General features: G+C 47.4%; 1 protein-coding gene across 1 annotated transcript in view; it reads right to left on the bottom strand.

Annotated features, from left to right (window-relative positions):
* Positions 1-285: 285 nt before the first annotated feature.
* The window catches only part of LOC104873252 (solute carrier family 22 member 5), a 27,109-nt gene continuing 360 nt past the window's right edge, over positions 286-27,034 (bottom strand). The window contains 10 exon segments of the mRNA XM_019209865.2: positions 286-798; positions 1,111-1,246; positions 2,667-2,849; positions 4,659-4,873; positions 6,262-6,362; positions 8,691-8,817; positions 10,190-10,361; positions 11,337-11,491; positions 18,754-18,857; positions 26,932-27,034. The exon segment at positions 26,932-27,034 is cut by the window's right edge and continues 91 nt beyond it. Coding sequence (XP_019065410.2) covers positions 711-798; positions 1,111-1,246; positions 2,667-2,849; positions 4,659-4,873; positions 6,262-6,362; positions 8,691-8,817; positions 10,190-10,361; positions 11,337-11,491; positions 18,754-18,857; positions 26,932-27,034 — 1,384 coding nt within the window. The 3' untranslated portion in view covers positions 286-710.

Genomic DNA, 27,034 nt, shown 5'->3' with positions numbered 1-27,034 from the left:
GTAGAGAGGAGGTATGATTTACATAGTAGTGGAAAACCAGAAGGGTGGACTTAATGCATTTCTCATGGCCTTGGACAAGCCAGTGCTTTGGTCAGATGTAAACAAGTCCAGCCAGCAGTCACCTGGAGTGGTCACAAATCATTGCACCTGCCCATGTTCTGCATCTGCTCAGTTATCTTTAGGGTGCTCTAGATCCTGGGCTCTTCCGCAGCAGGTACACAGTCATCCCAGTTAATGTCCTTTGTAACTGAGAAAAGGTGAGAAATGAAATTCTCTGTGATATTATTTCTTTTCCTTTAAAATTCACCACTTAGGAAAAGAAGGGAGAAAACTAAAGATCTCCAATTTTACCAGGGTCCTTTTCAGATAGCCTAAGATTAAAAAGTGTATCTAGAAGATGTCTCTTATATCCTTCCAAATGCCACTGGTTCTAGTGAGTCATTAACTTTTCTGGAGGTGCCACATCCACTGCTAATAGTTGGGACACATCTAAGTTGTCTGTAGGTAGCCACAGTGTCCCTGGAGGAAAGGTGGAGTCCCGGGACCACAAAAACTCTTTGAAGGTGGGTTCTCTTCCATGAGGAAGTCAGACAGAGAGTCACAGAACAACCTGCAAAGCCCTTTGTCACTGAAGGACCCAGAGTCTGCACAAGATGTTTCTGACAAGATGCAGGCTTTGCTCTTCTGTTTCTTGCTTACTGGAAGTTGTGTTAAAAAGATGTGCTTTTAAGGATTGTGGGGCTTTCTTCACCATCTTTTAACATCCTTGTGAGGCCTGGGGTTTGCCTATGTTTTAGTCTATTAAAATAAGCAAAACAAATGTTAGTAACATCCTAAGGCAAAGCAGCCTCCAAACAGTCTCAAAACAAATCTGCCAGAAATGAGGTTATCTTCTGAGAAAAGGTTTCTCCTGGTTTCTGTACTATCCCAGAGATGCAGTTTTCATGGAGACATTCGAAGAGACACGTCCACCCAAGATCAGACCATTGCCATTTCTAACCCTCTGATGACTAAACTAGTCCAAGGTATTTGAGAGAAAGTCTGCAGGGTGCTCCTAAGACATGGCCTGGCCCACACCCTTTCACACTGTGAAGAAGCAGCCCTCCTTACCCTTTGACCCTTAGCATCTGGTCAATGGTGTCTGGGAGAGGGGTACCGAAGCTCTCTGGCAAGAACAAGGTGAGGATGGCTGTCAGGATGGTCAGACTTCCCATGAGAATGTAAGGCAGGAAGCGGTCATAGGCACCTGTGACAAAGCACACAGAATCTTAAGCCTCAGAACGCACAGAGACTTGGTCTCTCTCCATCCCTTTATGCTCCCAGCACTATAAAAAGGATCACCTTCCTCACTGGGCTCAGAACTTCCCCGAGTCTGAGCTACCAGAATGGAATCTGGCACGTCTCAGAGGCATGGCTGGCACAGACATGCCCAGAGAGGCAACTGTGCCCCTATCGTGCATGGGATGAGTGTAGGGGCACCTAAGGGCCAAGATGTGATGAGCAATCCTGTTAGGTTTCCCAGGAACATGAGGTACTTGTCTTGTCTAGTGACAGGAATAACTCTTGCACCTCTATACCTGTTTGTTTGCTTTGCCTTCAGACCAGACAAGAAGGTGTTTTGGCTTGTTAGATCTGTCGGCCTGCTCACAGAGCACTGTGGGTATTCTCAGGGTAGTGATAGGGTAGATTCCAAGACGAACTGGCCAAGGATGTGCAGGGAAGCAGCAGATACCATAAGGCAATACCTACGGAACAGAGTACTGGGGCCCTACTACGAAAAATGGCAAGGACACAATTTTTTTTTTCTTGCACTGTTAGGGACTGAAAGCCGGGCCTTATGTTCACTAGGCAAGTGCTCTACCACTGAGCCACAACCTCAGTCCTCAGGGAAGATCCCACATAGATAAAACCACTGAATAAACTGCTCCAAGGTACAGTAATTCTCAGGTCCTTACTAGTCTTGAATGTACATTTCCTCTGTTATGTTTCTTTTAAATGCTGACTCTAAGAAGAAATTCCTCCACATAAGTAAACTGATTTCTTGGTAAATTTACTGAGTTTGTACAATCCTCACCACAATCCATTCCCTTCCCCAACCCCATACTGGGGATTGAACTCAAGACCTTGCGCTTGTGAGGCAGGCATATCACCACTGAGCTAAATCCCCAGCCCCTGATTTCTTAAATCACTCTAGTTTCTCAGGCTAAAGAAACTGTACTTTCTGATGAGGGCCTGAGTTACAGAAGAGAAACAAAACCTATTTTCTTACTAACTTCTGGCTAGATTGTATAGGTTGGTTCCCATTTGGAAGTGAATGCCTCGGAGCTGGGTGTGTAGCTCAGTGGAGGAGCACTTGCCTAGAATGCAAGAGGCTCTGGGTTTGGGTTTGATCTCCAGTCACACAACACACACACACACACACACACACACACACACACACACACACACACACACAACACACACACACACACACACTCACAGCAAGTGAACGGCTCCCTCACAATGTACCTTGACAAGAATCTTCCCAGCAACAGTTCCATTCCTAGATGGATCCCATCTGCCGTATATGCTTGTTTTCCTGGTACCAAGCCGTCCCTGGCTCCCATGAAGGCCAGTGAGTGCTTGTGTGCCATTGCTGCAGTGTGCCCTTGGCCCAGGGGACTTACTGAGGTAAACGAAGTAGGGAGACAGGATGCTGCCAAGGCGGGACGCTGTGGAGCTGACTCCCACACCCATGTTTCGGACCACTGTGGGATACAGCTCAGCTGTGTACACATAGACCATGGAGAAGGCAGCAGTGATTCCAAACTTGCCCACCATCACCAGGACTGTAGCCAAATAATACAGGTCTGGAAAGGCAAAGGAGAAAAAGTAGGAGCAGGTACCAACTCAAAGCATGCTACTACTGAGAGTTCTATTTGGCCGGGAAGAAAGACATTTTCCTCCCTAGCAGTCTGGGAAGGGGTATATAGGACTATACCAAGATTTCCAAGTTGATTACTTAAAAGAAACTGGGACTCTGCAGCTATGTAAGGACAAGCATTTTCCTTAACCTGAAGGTCACCAGTAGAAACTCCCTAAGGCCACCTGGCCTGCTTTCTAGTACAAAAGTCACAACAGAAGTGTCTATCAGGGAGGAGATCATACTGCAGAACCTCATACTGTAGGGATTGGCAGAATTCACTAACATTTTTTTTTTGAGACAGGGTCTCGCTAGTAGCCCAGGCTGTCCTCCAGCTTACTCACTATGTAGTCCAGGCTGGCCTTGAACTTGTGGTGATCCTCTTGCTGCAGCCTCTCAAGTATGGCACTAATGACTTTTGATGAATGGAGAATTAAAAAAAAAAATTTTTTTTTGGTACCAGGGATCGAACTTGGGTTCTTGCGCTTGTGAGGCAGGCGGTGGCACCACTGAGCTAAATTCCTGGCCCTGGAGGAATCAATTCTAACTCATGCTTTCATTTTACTCAAGCTGCAGAAAATCCATAGACCATGCAAACCCAGTCTGTCCTTCTTGCTGTCCAATGAGGAGACAATGAATGACCTGAGTGCTGCTCTGAGCTCACACGTGAAACTTCCACATCCGGTCCGGGCTCCTTCTGACTCGGCTCACACGGTCTACAGAGGGATCCCAGGGTGAGAGGCCCCAGACTCCCGGAGGCTCCCACATTCCTGAAAGCACTACAGACTGGGCACGGCGCTGGACAGATGAGGGCCTACCAACTTTTCTTGAAGTAGTCAGAAAGTTCCTCTCACCAACCTGCAGGATACCAAAACAGAAAGGAAACCCTGTCCATAGTCCCTGAGAACGTCCCTTCCTCTCTCCTCCTTCTCCCCTAACCCTTTTCAGCTCCCACTAGCTCTCTTTTTTCCTCTACATACAGGCTCACTTGCCGTCAGGCCTGTTTCTCATCTCTTCTTCCTGCAATGCTCTCCAGAGGTCATGGCTTTCTGTGTCACTTCAGGTTCTTCTCTGCTGAACTTCCTCCTGTTCAGGGACCCTGTCAGTGACCACTCCGGAGAAGGTAACAATCTGAACAATAGTGAGCATTTTATTTATTTGCTTGTTTGTTGTCTGTCTTCTCAGCTAGAATGTGAGCTCCATGAAGGCCTGGGGGTTTTGCCTGACTAGGTTACGTCTGTGTCATGAGCACCAAGCCCAGCACCTGGCCTGCAGAAGGAACTCCACAACTGTGGGCTGAATGAATAATAAAAGAGCACCAGGAAAAAAAAAGTAATGGTGATGGCTATTTCCCTCTTATTCTGGAAGGAAAAACAAATACGAGCATATCAACTGAAGTCTCAAGTAAAATGAAGCAACAACCCCAGTGGTTGTCCCTTCTCACTCCTCCAATGCCCAAGATATAAAGAATGCTCTGAGGGCCGGGAATTTAGCTCAGTGGTTCCGCCCAGTTCAATCCCCGATACCAAAAAATAATAAAAAATTTAAAAATAAATAAAATAAGTAAAAATAAAGAAATAAAGAATGTTCTGATCTCATAAAGCACTCTCCCTTGAATTTGTAGGCCAAGAACGCACACATGCAGGAGAACTTTGATGGGCTTGATTTTGTTCTCTCTATTAACTGAGAAGCCAGCCTGGTACAGAGTCAGTAACTCAGTGGAGATCCTGGACAGTGGATGCACACGGTCCCTTACCTGGGGGCACCAGCTGCACGAAGAGAAGGACACTGCCACCCAGGAAGAGAGCAGTGGCCAAGGAATAGCGCCGGGGCACATACTGCAGCAGCAGCCAGGCCAACACGTATGCTGGGACTTCAACCATCGCAGAAAAAAAGCAGTTCAAATAGATGTCTCCATGCAGGTTAGGAGTATCAAGGGAAAGTCCAAAGTAGCCCACGGATATGGTCATCCTGAAATGAAGTGCAGAAGAAAAGCTAGAGAAGCAGTATCCATAGCTCCCACCTGCTCAACCTGGAAAATGCAATTCTTTGGGGGAAATTCCAAGCTGCTCCCTCAGCAGAACATAGGAAAGCAGCATATTTAACCCTGAGCCTTACTCCACTGAACAAAAGGCAACTTCCCCCAGCCCAGATGGTATATGCTAATTCTTTACCAGTGTACTTTCAGAGCATCCTATATACAAAGTATCCCAGCTTATATAAAAGGGCTTATATAATTCAGATAGATTTACCTCACTAAAACAATTCCAGCCTGCTTTCAGCCTTAAAAATCCTCAGATGCGGCATTCACAGAAGCCTACTTCCCTAGTCTCTGAACCTCCCCAAATCCAGCAACTGCAGGAGACTGAGAATGCATCAGGCAGCACACACAAAACACGGGACAACGTTACATCAAACATGTGGAAAAAGACTGTCCGTGATGACCAGAGACAGCCGATGCCAGCCTCACTGTACTCATGGAGACGAAAGGCAGTTCCCGGTGGTGGGGCCATGTCATCTCGTCTATATGCCCTCAGTGTGCCTGGATCCTGTCCCCAGCAGCATTCTGTGGATGAATCCTACTCTTTGGCAAATCAGACCTTTGTGAATTACACTGTTTTTGACTCAGGTACCCTGGATCATTCCTTGAAAATGAGTGACTCACAATACCTGCCAGTGAGCAAAATGGTAGCTGCCCCCAAGCCAGCTGGATCTAGTAGTAAGGACTCTGAAATGAAGCCTGTCCCCATTACCTCCTCATCACTAACTCAGCAGGCTCAGGAAGTCTATAGTCCCAGGGGTCTGCCCACTGAGCAAAGCTACCCAGGCATGCAGACATGTTTCCTTCTCCCTGGTAACTCACAAATTCCTTCCTGGTATTTTGTGAAATGCCTTGTTAGAAGGAATCTGGAGAGGACATCTAGGCTTTGGCCCTGACTCCAGGAAAGTCTCTGAACATCCCAGAAGGAACATGTCCAGAAAGTTCTCAGCAGCTTCTATGGCTTAAAGGATAAGGTGTCTTCACTTCTTAAAGCTTCCTGTCCTCTTAGTCACTGTCTGTGCCTAGGCAGAAGGGGTCAGGGACAGGAATAACTAATCAAGGACCCAAAGACCCGATGAAATCCCCAACGATCTCTGATTTCCCAAACAGCCTCTGCAACTGTTTTATTCCTTTTCTTAAATTCCATCACATTAAGAACTGTGATAAGTCCACGTATGCATCTATTACAAGATGGATCCCTTTTACTTGTGGAGACATGAGCTGTCTTTCAATTTGGATTTGAGTCAAGTCTGTAAACGAGAGGCCCAAGAGCCATTTCTAGAAGCCTGTCTGGGAGCCCTGGGTGATTCTTACATACCACAGAATTATGGACATGATAGTGACGATTCGGATATTCCGGGTTCGGAGCAGATCCAGAATGTGGTGGGACTGCTGCTTCTTGGAACTCAGATCTTGTAACTATAGAGACAATATGATATGGGAAAGACAGAAGGCTGGAGACTCACAGTACCCAACACACCCCAAACCTGCCATCTCAGCTGTCTTCTCAGAGCTAGGGAGTGCTTCAGCTTCTTCCCGGAAAAGAACAGTAAGTGCAGTGACTTTGTTTTTGGTCTTCTAAAGGCTTCCCCAGGCCTGTCAGTAACTTATCACAGTGAATGAGAATGAAGAGAACAGGGAGGTGACAAGTCCCTCAGAGAGCACAGCAGAGGCAGAGGCAGAGGCCAGGCTGACGGCTCCCTCGCTGCACCCGCCGGGTCCACCCATCAGCAGCCACATTTCAGGGAGCCCTGGAAGTTTTCCTTCCGGGCCTGGCTCCCTTCCCTGTGGGTCAGAGAGAGAAACTGGCTGTCTGGTTTACCGATGTGACATTTACAAAGAATTAATGTTTTGAGTCCTCATACTAAGTAGCTATTGGTCTACTTCCAGGGGAAGAAAATTAAAATTGAAAAACAGGAAAATTGACCTGAGCTTCACCCAGAGTAACTTCCTATGAAATTCAGCACAGCCAAGGCCATTAATAAACTGTATGTCTAAACATACTGATGGTGCTTTCTTAAGCAAACCCAGCTTTGGAGCTTGTTTTTCCCAAGTTAGCAGTTCAACAAAAGGTCAACTTCAGCAGACTTAAAGAATCCCCTGAAATAGCCTCATCTCCTCGAAGACGCCAATGGGGTTTATGGGTTCACCCAGATTGACCGCTCACTTAAAAGCCCTCTCTGCCACACCTCTACCCTGACTTGCTTCAGGGCCCCTTCCAGTAAGTGCTGAGGGAGCAGTGACCACTGCTGAATAGCTACCGCTTAAGCGGGAGGGCAGAAGGACTTTCAGTAGCCCCTGCCCCCTTGGCTGGTTCTTCTATCCAACACCGCGGGCCCTGAGTGTCTCTAACATGCCTGTCACACTTCAGCGTGACTCCTCACGGCTGTCCCAATAGCCAGTCCCTCGTCTTCCCATCAGACTAGAGGCACGTTCCAGAATTGCATCAGCCGGCAGGCGTTTTAGCTTCTTTTTTTCCCAGTACTGGAGAATCAAACTCAGGACCTTGCAGGTGCAGTGCCGCTGAGCTACATCCCTGGGCCTCAGCATTTATAGCTTCTAACCTCTTCTTATAGTACCAAGTCTGAGAAAAACTGCCTGTTGCAGAGAGGGCAGAAGGAGAAGAAACAGGAGGGGGAAGCAAGAACCACCAACCAGACAGAGCCAAGAAATTACTCATGGTGTCTAAGAACAGGGCTTGCAGGGAGGGGCAGGGTAGAAAGAAGTGGACCAAAAAAAAAAAGGAAGGAAAGGACCCAGCTCCAGCATGATATGCAACAACCAACCACTGGAGGGCGAAAAGAGACTGAATACTCACTTGTGCTTTTTATGTTATACACCAGATTATCCTCTTTTTTTTTCGTACCGGGATCAAACTCGGGTCCTTGTGCTTGTGAGGCAGGTAGCAGAACTAGATTATCTTTTTAAGTGACAAATCACTTTAAGCATATGAAGCAAGGATTGCCAAAATGCTTATGTTGGAGAAAGCTCATTTCTAAGAAAGGGTGTTTACTATTAAAAGTAACGGAGGACCGGGGATTTAGCTCAGCGGTAACACACCTGCCTTGCAAGCGCAAGGCCCTGAGTTCGCTCCCTGGTACCACACACACACACACACACACACACACACACAAGTAATGGTTAAAATATATGATTGCCTAGAAAGGAAGTACAGTATGGTTGTCTAAAATCCGTGGGAAAGGTGCAGAGAGGCAGGTGGGAGCCACTCCTCAAGTTCTGAGTTGTGCGTGCAGGTGTGTGTATGTATTCACATGTGCACCTCCACATGCACATAACTGGGGATTGAACCCAAGGGTGCTCTGCCACTAAACTATATCCCTAACTCTTAATTTTTAAAATTTTAAATACCTTGCGCTTACAAGGCAGGCACAGTGCCACTGAGCTGAACTCCCACCCCCTCTTTTAAAAATGCTATTTCTTGGTACCGGGGATCAAACTTGGGTCTTTGTGTTTGTGAGGCAGGTGGTGGGACCACTGAGCTAAATCCCCGGCTCTCTTTTTTTATTTTTGAGACAAGGTCTTACCAATTCTACAATCCTCCTGCCTCAGCCTCCCCAGTGCCAGGATTATAGGTAGGTGCTGACTTTTAATAAGTCCTGCTTGGGGGGAGCTGGAGCTCAAGCACGGTAAGGGCTGACTTCTGTGGTAGGGAGGACTTGAGGACTGACTATGTGCTGCAGCCCTCAAATCATGACCCTTCCCCAACCAGTTCCCTGTGGTGCTTACCTCACTCGGGTCAAAGATAGTGGAGGGTGCAACAATCCCATTGATTTTGGCAGCCTTGCGGATGATCACTTCTGCCTCCTGGAATCGTCCCTGAGAGATGAGCCATCGGGGGGACTCTGGGATGAACCTAGAAGTACAAGGACAAACTCAGTGGGGCCTTCTGCCCTAAAGATGTGGGAGAGCACGAATGAGAGTGGGAAGTGAGGTTTGAAATGCAGAGTGAGGGTTGTGGGATGCTTGTTCACAGGGCAGAGCTGACACAGTCCAGACCCAGTTAGGATTCTGGAGCACCTGAAGTATACAGAGCTTGAGGCCCCACACTGGCCAAGGGGATCCCTACCCTGGCTGGGCCTTGGTTTCTTGAGCAATGGTGCCCCCTGCTGGGCTCTACTCCATAACTGCAACGTGGGCTCTTGAAGTGGGCCTTCTGTTGTTGACAGGGAAAACTTTAATAGCAAAAAACCTAGGAAATGTCACAATGTAAGATAACTTCCATCCTTTGCTCCATTTAGTTCGGAGTTAACCAGCACCAGAGGCATCTAGTCTCCCTAAAAAGTTTTGTAAATGAAAAGAACCATTGTTATCTTTGCTGACCAAATGTGCTCCCTTCCCCTTGGCTAGAATAGATAACTTTTTTTTTTCTTTTTGGTACTGGGGATTGAACTCAGGACCTTACACTTGGCGAAGCAGGCAGTGGAACCACTGAGCTAAATCCCTGGCCCTAGATAACTCCCCTAACAAAGAACTGCATCCAGATTGAAATTCAACTGCCTCACCACCACGTTTTAAATATCAGCAATGTGAACTGTGAAAATGCAATGTAACCAACTGAATGAGATCAAGGCTGTAAAACCCTATAAAAGAAGGAGTTGTAATCTAGTGGGAAGTCAATCAGGGTACTGCCATCAGGGGTCACTGATCCCCATCGATGGAGTAAACTTTTTTATTTTACTTCCATTCTGCTGCCTCACTCTGTGTCATTTGCCAACTCCTTCTGTAACACTGTGGATGGCTCTGCCTGCCCACCACCTTCTATACCCTTGCCCTGTTCTGGCATCCACAGAAATACCTGTATTGGCCTCTGTATTCCTCACTTCTGCTTCCCCTGATGTATCCAACAGACCAAGCACCCTGAGCGCTCTCTTCTGGAGTTCCTTTTCTCCTAATGCTCGCAGCATGAAGCCTCACCAACACCCAGAACTAGAGCTTCACCGTCTTGCTCTGAGATCTGGAGGTCACATTGGACTCCACTTCTCACAGCTACTTCTTTTCTCTCTGTGCTTAGATCAACCCAGCACAGGGCTGAGAACAAGTCTGTGGAAGTCTTGTGAGTCTGTTTTGTTTGGCTCTTCTGAGTGTGGAGAGACATTCTGAAACAACTTACAATAACCTACACTTCCTGTCAATGGGAGTGTGAACAGGATCTGAGGGCTGCTGCTGCCCTCTAGTGAAGCCAGACAGAAGCCGCCCTGCTGGAAGGCAGCACCAGGCACACTTACCACCAGAGCGCTGCACACAGCACCCCGGGCAAAGTCAGCGCCAGCAGCAGCATCCGCCAGTCTCTGATGAAGTACGCCAGCAGTGGCAGCAGCATGAAGCCGAATGCAAAAAATATGCACACTCCTAGCGTGGCAAATATAATACGAATTGACTTGCCAAGGATTTCTGTTCCTGTTCAAAACAAGGGAGGAGTCGAGTGAGCATTTAATTTGGGCTATTTCCTTTTTAACCTTGCACGGTATCATTTTCAACATACAGACAAGAAGGCAGCCAGATTTATCTCTGTGCTCCAAGTCCAGGGGAGCAGTTGGATCTGAACAGAGTCTAATCCAACCATCTCCTGGGGGCGCTTCACTGAGGCCTCTCAACCCCTCAGCAATAGTTCATCACTTCCCACAGCAATAAGCTAACAATGCCAGGTCAGGCTCCACTGCACCCGCACACAAGGGAGAATTCATTAGGGGTGAAGTCATTACTGAGACCACTATCCTTGGAGGAAAAAAGATATCCTATTAAATGTGAAAAGAAAAAATAACCCTTCAACAATACAACCTAAGGAACCCAGAATCTTGCCTAGCTAGAGTCAGACTCCTCCAAACAGTGAGACTGATACCTTCTCAGGGAGAACAGGCTGGCAGGGCTGAGCCAGAGCCCTGCTGTGTGTACTTGGAATTGAATCTGAAGCACGTAAAGCCACTCTTGGCCGAGTAACCTCTTTCACAGACATCGCTGGCCATAACGCCCTGCAGTTCTCCTCCCTGGAGAGCCTGTCTAACACAGCATCTCCTCCTCACAGCAAGCTTCCCTCTTGTGCCAGATTCCTCAGCAGGTGTAGGACCTTTTAAGTGGATGATCTCTGGTGAAATAAAACGGCTTCAAGTACTAATAAGACCAAGATGCCACACCTCAGCGGCTAGAAAAGCAGAAATCAGATGTCAGGCTACAGTGCCACTGGGACCCCAGGCTGGTCACGTATCAGGCTCAGTTTCCCTCCTGATAAATGTGGTTTATCAGGAAGCTCTGACCAGAGGGGGCTGGAAACCACCCCCAACCCCACAGGGCAGCAGCACTGTCTCCAGAAAGGTGGGTGGCAGGATGATGGCGAAACACAGGATCAAGTACTCAACTCCAATTGGATGGCCATACCCAGGACAAATGCTGCCACGTAGTTGGAGATCTGGCCCATGCCGACAAGGACGAAGAGCACCGTGAACATCTCAAAGTTCTTTGAGAAGACCTGTACTAAGCTGAAGCCAGTCTGCATGCCCATGGTCACAAACAGCACGTTCTTCCGACCAAACCTGGGAAGGAAAGGAGAGTCACAGAGAGCTAGCTGGGAAAGGCAGCAGGAGCAGGCTCCGCCAAGAGGGGCTTTCCCCAGACCCGGAGGGAGGGCTCCCCGGACAGTGTCCCCAGGGTACCCAGAGCCAGCCAGGGCAGGCCCATGTTGTTACTCCCCTCCCCACTCCCCAGGATGAACATGCAGCCTGGGTACCAAAAGACAGGGCCACCATTATGATAGTATCTGTAGAAGATTAAAGCTACATCTAAAATCTCAAATGATCAAAATCTCGAAAAATATAATTCATGGAAAAAATTTTAAATTACTTAATGTACATTAATTTACATTTTTAAAGAAGAGTTTGAGAAACAAAAACAACAAAAAGTCAGAACATTGCACAATAAAGACAATAACATTTTCTGCAAGCACAAACATTCAGATAACAATAGTCAAGTGCGCACGTCAATTACAAGAAGACAAAGGACATTCAAGAAGAAATAAGTCAAAATGTAAGAGGTATACACAAATATAGCTGGTAAATGTGCACACTGCTTTATCACTTTAGTCACTTAAAATACAGCGACGGACAATCTAAGTCTTTTCTCTTGGTGCTGGAGATCAGGCTTGGGCAGGACCTTGTGCATGTTAGGTAAGTGGTTACTGAAGCACTGCGCGGGGCCACATTCCAACCCAGGAATCTACGTCTTTTTACGATATCAACTGAAAACCTCACTGTACTGCTATTGTGTACACAGTCACTCAAGGAGCTGAGATCACGTGAAGTTGTATTTTTCAAGTGCAGATGTACAAAAAAGGACAGCTTTTCATTTATTAGGTTTCCAACAGTTTTACTTCCATGCACAATGCTTACACACAAAACGGTGTGCTAACTACTTTCACGGAGTCAAATTTGCACAAAGTACAGAAAATGAATTCTGATTCTCTAAAAGTCTTTATAAAATCTAAGTCTCCAGTATCAGAAATGATGCAAAGATGAAAAAATAGCATAAAGAGTTAGTTGTAAAAAATAATGCTGGTGGGCTGGGGATTAAGCTCAGTGGTGCTGCTGCCTGCCTCACAAGCACAAGGTCCCAAGTTTGATTCCCAGTACCCCCCACACACAAATGCTGGTAACTTAAAATACTGGAGGGGTTGGAGATGTAGATTAGAAGTAGGTTGTATGCTTAGTATCTTCAAGGACCTGGGTTAAATTCCCAGCACCAAACAATAAATAAAATAGTTGGAAAAAAACTTTAAAAAGAAAACAACATATTAAAAAGAGTATTACAAGCCAGGCGTGGTGATGCATGCCTGTAATCCCAGCACTCGGGAGGCTGAGGCAGGAGGATTGCTGTGAGTTCGAGACCACATAGTGGTCTACATAGTGAGTTCCAGGTCAATCTCAACTACATAGTGAGACCCTGTCTCAAAAAACCAAACCAAACCAAACCAAACAAAAAAAACTCACTAACCCCTTCCCCAGAACTAGGCTTTCACGCCTCTTCTTTAGCTTTCTTCCCCAGTAGGAATTTTAGCTTCCAGGATTTTGGTCTTTAGGGATTATGGCCTTCAGGATTATGATGCAGCTGGCAAGGAAGTGATCAGTGTGAAGAATCAGGTTAGTGGTTACCTACTCGCGGATGGGCACACACTGTAATTGGGAAGGGCACACAGAACTTCTTGATAGACACCTGTTGGTTGTTACAAGATTATTTTCTTGGATTAATTCATAAATTACACATTTGTTCTGTGTGATTTTCTGCATCTGTACTCATATTAAAGTAATATGAGTTTCTTGCTTCTTTTCTTTTAAAGAGAGTACCACAAACAGGTGGAACAAGTCGATCTAGTGCTAAGCAGTAGATGAAGATTCAATCTGGTCAGAACCAGCTGACACCTACATTCAGTGACACTTGCTGAGCATGTATTACCCTAGGCACTAGAGTTACGAGTAAATTTTTTTTTCTCGTTGAGTTTGTTGGTACTTTTTAAGTGTACAGTACAGTTACATTTGTTATTCAGATCCTGTACCTTTACATGACAGATCTTGGTTCTCATTTTTCCGCCATCCTCCTGTCCTCCCTTTACCCTCTCCACCATTCCCTAGTCACAAAGACTTTGTTTCCATTTTTTGTTTTCTTGTATTTTTTCTTTTCTCTACTTCCTTTCCCTTACCCTTCCCACTTCCCCTTCCCCTTTGGTACCTTTCTTGTTATTTCACATTATCAGTTATACAATTTGGATCTTATTTACACTTTTAGTTTTTCACACCAGAGAAACTATTTGGTATTTACACATGTGTCTTATTTATTTCACTTAAGAGTATGGACTCAATATGCATCCATTTTCCTATGAATGACTCTTGTTTCTCATTCTTCATGGCTGAGTAGTATTCCATTTTATAGAAAAACCACATCTTCTTTATCCAGTTATCAGCAAATTTTTTTAAAAAGATGCTGAGATATGAAATGGGACACCAAAGGAAAAGCCAGTATGACCATGGAGGATCGAGACTATAGGAACCAAGTTTCCAAAGACATTCAGTTTAGTGGGGGAGACCAACATTAATCCCGTGACAGCACTTCTTATTTAACAGTTTCTCACGTGCTACAATGCAAAGTCACACGCACTGGGGTGAGGTAAAGCAGTCACCTGAGCCAGCCTGCAGGGCTGAAGGAGAGCTCTGGGAGGAAGGCAGGGACTTTAGACACAGAAGAGGGCACACCACTGCGGCTGGAAGCAGCGTGGAGAACACGGAGCTGGTGTGGCTGGCACTGCTCGTGCAATAGAAGGCTTCAGAGGGAGTCAGGAGCCAAACTATACAGGCCTTGGGGCTGCGTACTTTTCCTCAGTGTGACAGTTTCTGTTACTGTTGTTTGTGTTTTGAATGTCACAACTCAGGCAGGGGATGCTACTGACCTCTAGAGTAAGTAGAAGCCAGAGATGTCGCTAATTATTCTAAAAGGCCCGGGGTAACTCCCCACAACGCTGAGGCTGAGAAAGCCAGGTGTAGAAGGAACCTCCAATCCCACCCGCACTGCTCTGTACCGAGGGTGCTCCACGTGCCAACTAAGGGGTGGCCCACAGGCAGACTGGTGTAACCTCTGCACCATCTCCCTTCCCAAGTGCTCCCTGGGATGGAGAAGAAAAGGTCCAGAGTTAAAAGTGGGCAGAAATGCCTACTTTTTAAAGTCCATCAACCAAATGGCAAATGCACACCTAGCTACAAAAACAGGAAATTTTGGTCCACTTCTTCAACATGCTGTACCTCTCACAATTAATACAAATACAACAATAACATCAGATAAAAGGCTTCAGCAACCTAGGATTATTTTAACTACTCTTGAACTTCAGACTTAATAATACGGCAGGAAGAAGGCTAAATAAACCTTTGTCCCATACAAAAAGTTCCCTGGATTTCCTGCTGATGTCCTGGACAACAGTTGAGGGCACGGATCTATAGCTCTTAGGTAATTTCCCTGGCTTAACAAGATAATAGGAAGAGAAGCCTCCATCCCACAGAGCCCCAGTCCTGCCACGGAGTGCAGACAAGCTCGAGGGAGTGCGATGGGAGCTGCAGTTGGCACAGTCACACTATGCTGCTATTTCATTTACTGGACTTCCATGACCCTTGGAAAAAAGTTCTGCCGACAAAATTTTTTTAAAGATATTGTCTATCCTTTTGTAGGCCGAGGCAATTCTCACCGTACTCCTGAATCTTGTTTCCACTGTTTCTGTGGGAGTCATCCTTTTGGAACTTAAACATTTTCCTTGTGTGTCACATGATAAACAGGTTCTTAACCCGGCCCATTAAGCCCATTAACCCGTGACACATTTGAGTCAGGGAGCTATTGTGTTTCCACTCTGAACTTGGAGCAGCTCCTCCTTGGTTTTCACACCAGTGCAATTCCTCTGCGCCTCAGCTCCACTCATGCTCCCTAGGAGAGGACACCCCTCTCCTCTTGGAGGGCCCTAAACTCAGTCCTATCCCTCCCCTGGCCATCTCATCCACATCTGGGCCTTTGATGTGGGTTCCACGTGGATGACAATTCTCAGATCTGCTTCTCCAGCCTGAACCACTCATGGGACACCACATCCATACATCCAGCCACATTACCGATTTCTCAACACAGGAGTCCCAGTAGCCCCAAATTCAGCATGTTCCAACCAAACTCTTTGCTCTGCAAACAAGATTCCCTGCGAGCATTCTCCTCTTCCAATGGGTTACGCAGCCTCACAACCTTTAGCAGTAGTGGAGATTAAACCCAGGGAGCATGGTGCTATGTCATCTGCCTGCCTGCCTATCTTTGTATCCATCTACCTGCTTATCAACTGACAGGATCTCACTAAGTTCCCTAGGCTACTGATTTATTTACTTATTTCGGAGACAGGGTCTCACCACATTGTCCGGACTGACCTCATCCTTGAGATCCTCTGGCTTCGGTCTTCTAAGCAGCTGGGATCACAGGCAGGAGCCATCACCCCGACTCACTCCCCACTTGCAGCCCGTCAGCAAACCCTACTGACTACCCTGCCATTGCTCTCCATTTCTACTGACCTCATCGTAGGCCAGGTCACCATCGTCCTCTGCGTGAACTACTATGAAACTGGTCTCTCCACAGTATCTCTTCAACCTTTTCTCCACAAGGCTGTCACATCATCTCTTAAAACACAACACTGGCTGGGTGTGGTACATGCCTATAATATAAGCTCTCTGGGAGGCTGAGGCAGGAGGATTACTAAATTCAAGTTTAGCCTGGGTAACTTAGGCACTTATTGAGACCCTGACCAGAAAAAAAAAGAAAGAAAACCAGAAAATTGGAGGTATAATTCAATGTGAAGACCACGGGTCCAACCCCTAGCATTGGAAAAAAGGCACATCTGCTGCCACACTCCTCATTTGTAAGCTCTCAACTGCTCCTCCACGATGAGGCCCCAACTCCTCATCACAGTCTACTAAGCCCTTTCCTGTTCTGCTTGTATGTCTGTCTGCCTCACGCCCTCACCTCTACAACACAGGACTTTTTTCTGTTCCTAGGCTTCCCTTCTAGGCTGTAGTGTGTGCCAGTCTACCTGCCTACAATGCTTTCCCTTCATCGCCCTTTTAGCTGGCTAATTTCTACTCATCTTCCAACTCAGCTCAGGCTTCACATCTCAGGATTCCTCCCCAACCCCTGGTCAGACACGCCGACAGCACCTGCTTTTGTCTGTATCACTTCCACCACCAAAGACAATCACTTTCTCAATCAGTTTAATACCTTCTGCCTGCCTTTTTTCTGGGGATTGGGGATTGAACTCAGGTCTTGAGCTTGTGAGGCAGGTGATGGAACCACTGAGCTAACCCTGCCTGTCTCTTTAGAGGACAAGCTATAGGAGCGCATGGACTTCAAGTATTCCTCTGCACAAAGCAGAGGAGCAAGACTGTCTGGGTTCAAACCCTACGCCTGCCACTGGCCAGCCCTGTAACTTTGGGCACGTTACTTAACCTCCATGTTTCATTCTCCCCACTATGAAATGGGAATAATGTGTTTCGGGGGAGGCCAGTGCTGGGCACTGAACCCATGGGATCTAAATCTTTAATATCCCTCAAAAGTTCATGGGTTGACAGGTTGGTCCTTGGTGGAGCAGTGTTCAGAGGTGAGGCCTACACAAGGTGACTGGAATAGAATGGTGTCTGGCTTCATCAATGGATTTATCCATTTATAGATTCACAGCTTCACTGGCTTGGGGAACAGGCTTTGTTGGAAAAGCACAGTTCTCTGCGCTTCCTGACTGTCACGAGGAGATAAGCACCTTCGGTCACACCAAGTGCTGCCTGCCTCCCCACAGGCCAAGCAACTACGATCTGAAGCCATGAGCCAAAATAAATCTTTCCTCCTCTGAACTGATTTTCCCCAGCTATTTCATCACAGCAATGGAAAGCTAACACACTGCATCATAGGGTTATGAGTTCTTAAAAGTTTTACAGTACTTATAACAACAAGTAGCACGTATATATACTGCATGTTTGTTAAATCAATAAAGTAAACAACTGACGCTTGCTGCTAGATTAAAGATCCTGAGAAGCAAAGGCCTTTTCTCCATGGGGAGAACACACTGTTATCCTTTTAACTTCCCTAGATAGAGGAGAAAGTGTCTTTGTTCCTTAGGGGATGATGTTCTCTCATTCCGACTTCCATGAGCGCCCAAGGAGCTCGGAGGATGCTGGGACTCTTGTCTACTGGGTGCCCTACTGATTATGGGGTGTCCTTTGTGTGCCACCATGGCCAAGGACTTGCTGAATGCCACTCTTCCCACCTCAGGCTTCCATGACGGACCCTGAAAGTCCAGGACAGGAAGACACGACATAATGGAACCCTTTGAGAACTTTGTGAAAACTCGTTCCAAAAAAGGCTTACATACTATCTGTTCCATTTTCATGTAATTTCAAGATTTTTTGGATTTCCTAAGCCACTGATGGACTAAATTAAAAGCTTGAGAATTGCTGGGTATAGTGGGGTACTCCTGTAATCCCAGCACTTGGGAGGCTGAGCCAGGAGGATTGCTGTGAGTTTCAGGCCAGTATATGTGATGTCCTGAGTTCAATTCCCAGTACTCAAAAAAAAAAAAAAAAAAAAAAAAACCAAAAGCCAGAGATGTGGCTCAGTATAGAGGTCTTGGCTTCATTCCCCTGAACACAACAAAAGGAAGAAGAAGGAGAATGGGGGACACACAGACACAGAAGGAATATGGCCACGTGAAGACAGGCAGAGAAAAACAAACAAAAAACTGATTTAATAAGGGGCCTCAGCCTGGTGGATATGAGTTATAGCACTGTGGAGTAGCGAGATTTCCTCTCATCTTGCAGAGAAAATTCTGGTCTTCTTAGGAATACAGAGATGCTCACCGTGGTACTGCCTAAAGATCTGCAGCACACGAAGGCACATGCGTGCATGTCATCAGCCTCTCCCACATGCAAGGACATGACAGTGATGTGTTCCCCCAGGGGAGGCAAGCCATGCAAGTGTGGAGGTGACAAGGGCATGTTACCTGATTACTGCATCTTGGCTACACTTGGCTTGCACAGCTCAGCTTTCTTTACTCAGCAAGAATTAAGGAGTAGGGTGGGCAATTCTTGGGCATTTTACTTGGCAGGAAGGAGAAACTAGGAACTGGGAAGTTTCCTCTTCTATTAAAACGCAAGGCCCTGCTCTGAGAAAACACTACTGGTGAAGCCAAGGCCAGGCACGTGCTTCTTGCTCAGTGTTGGGGTACTGTGGCTGCAGGAGACAGACACCTTACCTGTCTGAGAGCTGCCCCGAAATGAAGGAGCCCACTAGCACACCCACGAAAAACAGGGACATGCTGAGCGGGGTCTTCCAGTCGTCCTCACACACCAGGTTCCACTGGAAGAGGAACAAAGGGATGTATTACTCACTTCTTTTTAAAAAGATTACAAATTTAAAAACTGAAATCAGAATATCCTGTATCCCTGCTAGGGGTATCACAGATAATGGCTCATTTGGTCAGGGTGCCTGTCCCTCCCCACCCTGTTTGGAGGAGGGGAAATAGGCAGGGAACAGCATTCTGCCCAGATACTGACCTCCTGTGAGCAAGGACTCTCGTGCTCACATCTAAGAATGTGGATAACTCAGAGCTGTGTAGAGGCAAGATGCCCTTACTCAGTGGGGTTCAGACCCCCGAAGCTCAAGGAAGCCAAAGCATCCGGCAAGGAGCTGAGGCTAGAGGTCCGAAGGTAAACTGTACGGACCTGCTTCTTTAGCTTGGCTCAGGCCCCATTGGGCCGGTGACTCCGGGTTCTTCTTGTGACCTTCAGAGCTGGAGTCCTGGTACTGCACACCCACAGCGCTAGGCCCAATTACGGCTGAGAGCTCTGAGCTAGAAGTCAGGAGACCGGGTTTTGTTTATTTTGGAGATGCTCAACTTTATAATAGGACGTAAAGTATCATGGGTTCTTCGGGTTGGAAAGGAAAAACGCCAGTTAAGGGGTTTGTCTTCATTCTCTTCTCTCTCAGACAGGCCTGTTAATACACTGATTACATGTTCAAGACCTCGCTACATCAACTTCAGTCCCTTTTCCTGTCTCAACAGGGACTCAAGCTAAAGTGTGGTGACCTTCAAAGAGGAGCAGCGGGCCTTCGGCTCCTTCCCTAGGCAAGGCAAGTTCAGCAGGGTGGGGTTTTGTGCAGCAGAGCTGCTGCTGAAGGCAGCTTTGTTACAGTAATGTCGCTGACTGCTGGGTGGCAGGATAGATACATCATTAAAACCCACCTCCTTTCCAGAAGGGACGCAAGAGCCCAGGAGAGGATTCTAGCAATGGGGTCTCAGGGGAAACAAGTGCTTGGGTGGAGGGGCACGTGTATCAATACCCCGTGGGTTCGCTTTTATGCCACCCCAGCCTGGCTACTGTGACACCATCCTGAGCTGCAAAATCATCCCATACCACCAACAGCTGCATTCCTAATTACTGTCCAGTGGGGACCAAGTGCAGCCAGCTCAGAACTTAGAGAATGATGGATTCATCAAAGGACATCCTACAACTTCCTAATGAACAATCAGAATATAATCTTCAAAATACAGCACTAAAACATGTAAACACTGCGGGGCCTGGCGGCGCACGCCTGTAATCCCAGTGCTCGGGGAGGCTGAGGCAGGAGGATCGCTGAGTTCGAAACCAGACTGGGCTATATAGTGAGTTCCACGCCAGTCTCAATTACATAGTGAGACCCTGTCTCAACCCCCACCCAAACTAAACATTAATTGTAGCATTTTTCAGAGATTCAAGAGCAGAAGATAACATAAGTTATTTTGTACCCTCCATGCAATTTCACATCTGTGAACATCTTGCCGTCATAGTTGGAGATTTTCTCAAGAAGCAGTGCAAGGTTACAGACCAGCTCACCGGGTCCATCCCACCCTATCCCACCCTGCTCTACCCTCTTGGTAGAAGCAGCCACTCTCTTACAATGGCTCTATGTCCTTTCCGCCCCGTTTTTCTAGGATGTACATATATATCCTGGAGAACAGAGGATGATTGGGAAGGTCACATCGCGTGCTGCTGTAAACCTGCGTGGCGGTGCTCGCTGCACTGGCTGTTGGACCAGCTTAAGCCGATGCTAAGGGGGACTGCAAAAGAAGCAGCAGCCATCTGTGAGCCACAGCCATCTGTGTCCCTGTGTGAGCAGTCTAAGTATATACACCAACAGTTTCACACACTGCTCTTTAGGAGGCTCTGGAGCACGTCTAGACAGACAGGGCAGAGCGGAGAGAACTCTGGAAACGCTTTTTTGGGTTGGGCCCTTCCTCTTGTCTTGGATCACGGGATCTGGCATGAGGAACTTGGGTTTTACATTACCTTCTGGTGTGGACTGGTTGTCTGGTCTTAGACAAGTCCCGACCACCACAGCCTACCTTGATGTTCCTGTTTGTAAAACAGAGACTGGGGTAGGGAAAAGGGTGCCCTGTTCAAGATTGTAGGACCTAATGTATGGCTCTCGGGGGTTGGTTCACGGGGAAGCAGTTAAGACACTCAGACATCCATCCTAATAAAGAGCCAGGAGGAGGAAGAAAGCCAGATCTCGAACTTGACAATTCCTAGGGAAATGTTTCTCAGAACAGAGACGGTGCAGAGTAGTGAGGGACAGTTTTGGGTTTCTCACGCCGGGCCACCATGCTGGGTACTCAGACCCTACCTGCTTCGCACTGGGGTACAGTCTGCCTGCCATACTGCTAGCTCCCCAGTAACCAACAGAGATGGGGGTGTGCAGCTGTCCAGAACAAAACATCTCTTCCAGGCCTCTAACAAGGAAAAACAAATCTGCTTCTCTGTTCTGCTAGGCCACGTACACAGCCTCTGGGCACTTCTCGGAGGCATGAGAGGGTGGCCCTCTGGCTGGACATGAAGAACACCCGGTAGCCTACACAGTTCACTCAAGCATGCTTCAGGCTCTTTACTTTGCAGTAAACATGCACCAGATAGGCTAAGTGGGACGGCGATCCCCACCTTGGGAAGACTTGGGGGTACCCGACTCCCAAATCTAGAGGAAGCCCAGAACGGCAGGAGTCAAGGACATTGAGCACCATGGCTGGTTGCTCAGGCTGCTGCAACCTTCCTACCTGTGCAGTGCCAGGGCCTCAGCACCCAGGTGCTCCCTCTTTGGCAGGTGGGGGAGCACTCCAAGTGTCGACCCAGTCCACCCAGAGCCGCGAGAGCCAGGACTGGGAGCGATGGGGGAGACACAGCCGACAGAATCAAAGATGGGTGCCAGCTTCTGGGTGTTAGACCGAGCTGCTGGGGCTGGTTTATGGCTGCTGCCGCTCTACTACTTTTGCATCAACAGAGATGAAATGAATCAGAGGCAGCAGGTGTTTTTCAACAGGTCTTTCATGAGAGTTGGAGGATTGTATGGCTGAGTTAGACAAGAGATCCACATGGTTTTCTGCAGTGAGTCTTGGGGTTGCAGACCCCAGCTGGGTTTCCTAAAAACAAGTCCAGGAAATCGTACACTGACAAAGCTGGGTGGCACCTGAAACTAGTTCAGACTGCTATTGAGAGGACAGAATGATTGTAGTGCTCATCCTGAGATAGCCCTGGAACATCTCTTGGGGTTCTCATTCTCTGCATTTGGTCCATCCTGTCCTTAGCCTGGGCACATGTGTCACTCCATGGGGTAACTGTGCCCACTGTCTATCAAGTCTTTGACAGCTCAGGGCTCGCTCTGGGCCCTCGAAAAGGTAACATAAAGAACACTCTTTCCTGTTGGCCACCAGGGCTTTGTGAGAAGGGTCAGGAAAAGCAATAGGTTTCAAAGATTAATGTAAGGGCAGGGATGGATTGGTTCCCACCCAGCCAAGCCATCCACTTAACTGTCAACCATTAGATTTCAATGGGTTTCAGGTCTTGGCCTGAGTCTTCCTTAGGAGGGAAGGGGTGAGCAGCTCAGAGTCCAGGCTAAGTACCCTGTTTAATGTGCTTGCTTATGACGGTATCCAGTGTCCCTGCACTGAGCCCCTGGCTCCTCATCTATGACTAAGGCAGCCACACACCTGCTTATTGATGCCCCTACTTAACACATAAGATGGGTTCTACGGGCCGTTGATAGCAGATAACAATGTCCAAAACAAATGTATAGGTTGAAGAGTTAGATCACAAGTCTAGCTCATTACCTGGGGGATCTGTGAAAGCAGGTCCAACCTGAGAGAACATAGGAGGTGCGTGGGCAAGGGGCCTCACCTTGCTGTCTTCCTGCTCAAAAACTGCCTTTCCACAGTGATGTCTTCAGAGGTGTATGTGTCAAAGCTTTTCAAATTGTACAATTTAAACCTGTGTAGTTTCTTTATAGCACTTATCTGCCTCAATAAAGTTGATAAAATTTTCTAAAAAGAGGAAAAGTTGTGTTGTTTTCATCCTGTGCATAACTGAACCAGCTTTTCAGTTATGGGATGCAGAGAGGACACAGCTCCCCGGGACTAAATGTTCTTACTTATGAACTCACCGTCAGGGAAAAGAGTCAGAGTATGTGCCCGTAAGTTCTTCCCCGAGGTGCACCTACTTTGCCTGCATCAAAGGTCAAGTCACTGGCAGGCATGTGTTACTGAAGGCCATGTATCCCTGCGTCCACTTCATCCTGCCTCTCACTACAGTGAATGGTGGATCCGCACTGGGCATGGTGCCGCGTGTCTATACAGTTCTAGCTACTGAGAAGGTCGAGGGAGGAAGATTGTTTGAGCCCAGGAGTTCAAGGCAAGCCTGGGAGACACAGAAACCAGTCTCCAAATAAAATAAATTTAATGGTGGATCTTTCCCCCAGACTAACAGGGCACAGAGAAAAGATATTTGCTACCATATCTTCTATAAGTGTATAGTTTAGAGAGCCTCAATTCCCGCTTTTTTTTTTTTTTTTTGGTATCAGGGATCGAACTCAGGTCTTTGTGCTTGTGAGGCAGGCAGTGGAACCACTGGGCTAAATCCCTGGCCTAGAGAGCCTCAACTCCGACTGGTCATTTTAAACCCACAGAGCTGCTTGTGATAGGTGGTCACTAAAAAACTGAGTAATTCATGTGGTCCTCTTATCCATACAAAGTTCTAGACTGAGGTGCTGTGTGGCAACCCACTTTCTGGGAGTCTTCCTGGATACCTACCAAGAGCTCTTTTTCTTCTTACATCCCCAAAAGACACTCCTCTTTAACTTCCTGACCGTGATTTCATTCTTCAACTTTAAAAGACAACAGAGTTGGTTTATATGATGACAGCTGCTTCACAAGAGTACCTTTACAGTTTAGTCCTTGCCCTTGGATGCCCAGAGTAAATTCTTTTCTCCTTGACACCCTGCCTTGTGCTGACTGTCAGAACGTGGACCCAACATGATGGTTCTAAGCCAGGCAGTGTAGAAAGGGGCTCAATCTGACTTCGTGGCCAGATGTGTCTACTAACTATGAATATACAAGGGGCCACAGAGCCTGGCAAGTGGCTTGTCTAGTTTGTTATGCTGCTGCAAAGGCACAGGTGAGGGAAATCAGCAAAAGGTACAACAGCAACACACAGGCTCCAGGTCGCTCTTAGGCCACAGTTAGCCCTGGTCCTGCCTCCCAGGATGCTGAAGCTTTTCATGCAGGCAGGCTGGTGGATAACCGTGGGCTATCCTATCAGCCAGGAATATGGAGACACGGACAAGACGAATGAAAAAGCTAGTCCACAACCAGAGGAAACAGGAGTCCCACTAAAGACTGGGCTGGGGACTTGTAGAAAGCAGAAATAGGCAGGAAGCAAGATGGCCAGGTCTCAGCTGAAAGAGACCTAACTTAGGGGCCTGAAGCCTTAGCAGTGATTAAGGGTAACTTTCTGCCTGCATGCTGGGCTGAGCTATGGTGAAACCAAAGAACAGGTACTCCAGTAACCCAAGAAATTACCCAGGTTCCAGAGGAAAGGGGAAGTTCTGATTTCAAAAGCACTGCAGCCTGGATGATCCCCCTAGGGATGACAGAGTGGCCAAAGGAGAGGCCAGCCTAGAAGCACATGGTTCACCAAGCTAGTCCTGAAACACGGCACACAAACCTCTGTCACTTCTTTCTGCCAGCCCTGGGGCCCTGTTCCAGAGACAGCACCAAGTGCCAGTCAAAGGGACTTTAAAAGATGCCTATAAGTCCTTTCAGGCTACTTCCAAGTTTCCTTCTATGAATTAAACTACTAATTTTTCTTTTGTTTCTAAACTTTAGAGATTTCCTAAGTTATTCATTAACCCATTCAGTTAAAACTTCATTGAGTGGAAAATTCCCCTGCATTATGCCAGAAATTGAGGAAGATCCCAAAGTTTAGTGCTACCTGTGTACTTTAACCTACCAAAAGAAAAGAATCAAACAGTAAACCTGACGATTTAGTATTCTGTGAAAAAATATGAATAGTAATTCACTATCAGTGTACTTACAAACTACTCTATGTTTGATTTAGGACACAAGGCGGGCTTGAAGACAGTTAACAGCCACAGAATGAGCTGCAGTGGTCAACAGACCAAGTCTGGAGGAAAGAAAATGGGCTTTAGAAAAAGTCATCAGGAGGTTGATGCAGCAGCAACTGTGCCACCTGACAAGAACAAGGAGACTTGAAGTTTAAGTCAAGCATTTCAGTATCCCCACAAAGGGCGAAGTACAATATTAATCCTTCCTCCCTGCAAGACTGACAACCTGTAAGTAGGTGAAAGGGCACATAGCTCTTATAAAAGTGCTAAGATAGCTGAACAGAGTCTGAACATAATTTTTAAAAAGGCTGACACTGCAGTAAGGTCAGTTAGAAGGGCTGAGATACTTTCTGTTAATCTGGCCTCTGGGAGCTTATCAAGGCCACCACCACTCTCTGCAGATGGGATGGGGACAGAGCACTAAGTGTGAGTGACTACAGCAAGGAGGGAAGCCTAAATGTCAGGGCAAACCCTACAAGGTGCTACGAGCTGCTTGTCACTTCACGTCTTCCCCTTCTCCGAGCAGCCACAAGCAGAATTTGTAGGGACTCCTATGTCACAAAGCCTGTCTTCCTTGCTGTGTCCTCTACTGGAAATCACAGGCATAGCCTCTTCTTTCAGTTCTTTGTGGCTTCCAGGAAGGTGGCAGACTCACTTTCGAGGCTGCAATTCAAAATTCTCATTCTCTATGAAGCAGAAGGCTGCCTCCTGTCAATGCCTTTTTTGCCAAGAAACAATGCTTGGGTCAGCAGAGTGATGTCACTAGATGGGAAATCTCAGTGGGGCTCAGGTCACACTCCTACTACTTCCATGTGGAGAAAGTAAGCAGGTACCGGTGCTAGGGACATCAAACTTCTAAACAGACAGAGAAAACACATGGTGAGACTCTTGGGACAGCTCTCACACTCTGCCTGTAAAAGGTGATCACCCTCTGCGGTGGCCCTTCGAAGATTCTGGAGGGGATGACAGTATCCCCCTTCAGCAGCCTTTATGCCACACCAGAACCCAGGGCTCCTTATCATTCCTTTTCTGCTGCCCTCCTGAGACAAAGTTTCTTGCTGTTGCATCTGGGCCTCTAGTTTAACACCATGGACTCCATGAGAGGCCTTCTCCTCCAGGAAACCATCCCTAAACTGCAAACCCCTAATCCCGACACTCAGTGAACTACTCAGTGCCTAGGGAGGAGGGCTCTTTTCCCTGCCCTGCTTACTTGGTTCGACTAAGACCCCTGGGAATTAGTGTCAGAGCCTCAGTAAGTCCCAAACACATCCACTTGCACCATTACCACCTTGTCATACACAGCTCACATGGCTGCAGAATTGCTGGCAGACAAAGCCATCCCACAGGAAAACCCAAGGGCTAGGGAATGAGAGAGGGTGCCCCACGCTCTACAGACTAAGGTCGTGTGCTTCAACTAAATCTGGCCAGTGACACTGCCTTGAAGGCCCGAGAAGACACTCCAGGATCTTCACATGCACAGATTCATTGAAAATGACACTCTTCACAAGACACGACCCGACTGGAGGGAGGAAGCGTGGGGGAAGGAGTAACTAGAGAAAGGAGAGAAGATAGTTTTCAGCTTCCTTTAACTTTCAAAGTTCTGGGAAGAGGAGTATTTCCTTTTTTTTTCAACTTATGTCATGAGGACTGAGGAAAAATGGTGACAGTCCCTAGGTCTAAGTCCTGGTTTTTTGCATCTTTCCCACCACCATCTACAGAAAGTTCGGCCAGGCCACGCAGGATCTTAGAGTATCTCCGCTGCCAGAGCCTTTCTGGCTCCACCTCCAGTGTGGCCATCGGGGTGGGGGCCACCCTGCCACCCGTACTCTGAGAGTCACGCTCTGGCTGGGAGTCACTTTGCAGAGTTCCTGAGCCACTTGGCCGAAGGATGCCCATCAACAGCGCTGAGTGATGGTCGAGGCGGTGACAGCACCCAGAGCGCACATGGGTACAAGGACCAGTACGGTCCCTCCACGCTACCAGACCCCGACCGGCTGCCACCCACCTCGGTCACGATGGTGGACTGGAAGACGTCCTGGCTGAACTCCCAGCCATCCAGGCAGCTCTCCTGCTCCAGCTGCCCCAGCTCCACGTCGCGCCCCGGCTCC

This window comes from Fukomys damarensis, unplaced genomic scaffold (genome assembly GCF_012274545.1).
Source record: "Fukomys damarensis isolate Sample0158 unplaced genomic scaffold, DMR_v1.0_HiC HiC_scaffold_9, whole genome shotgun sequence".
NCBI lineage: Eukaryota > Metazoa > Chordata > Mammalia > Rodentia > Bathyergidae > Fukomys > Fukomys damarensis.
Note: the sequence above shows the minus strand (reverse complement) of the source record. Positions and strands in the feature narration are given on the sequence as shown.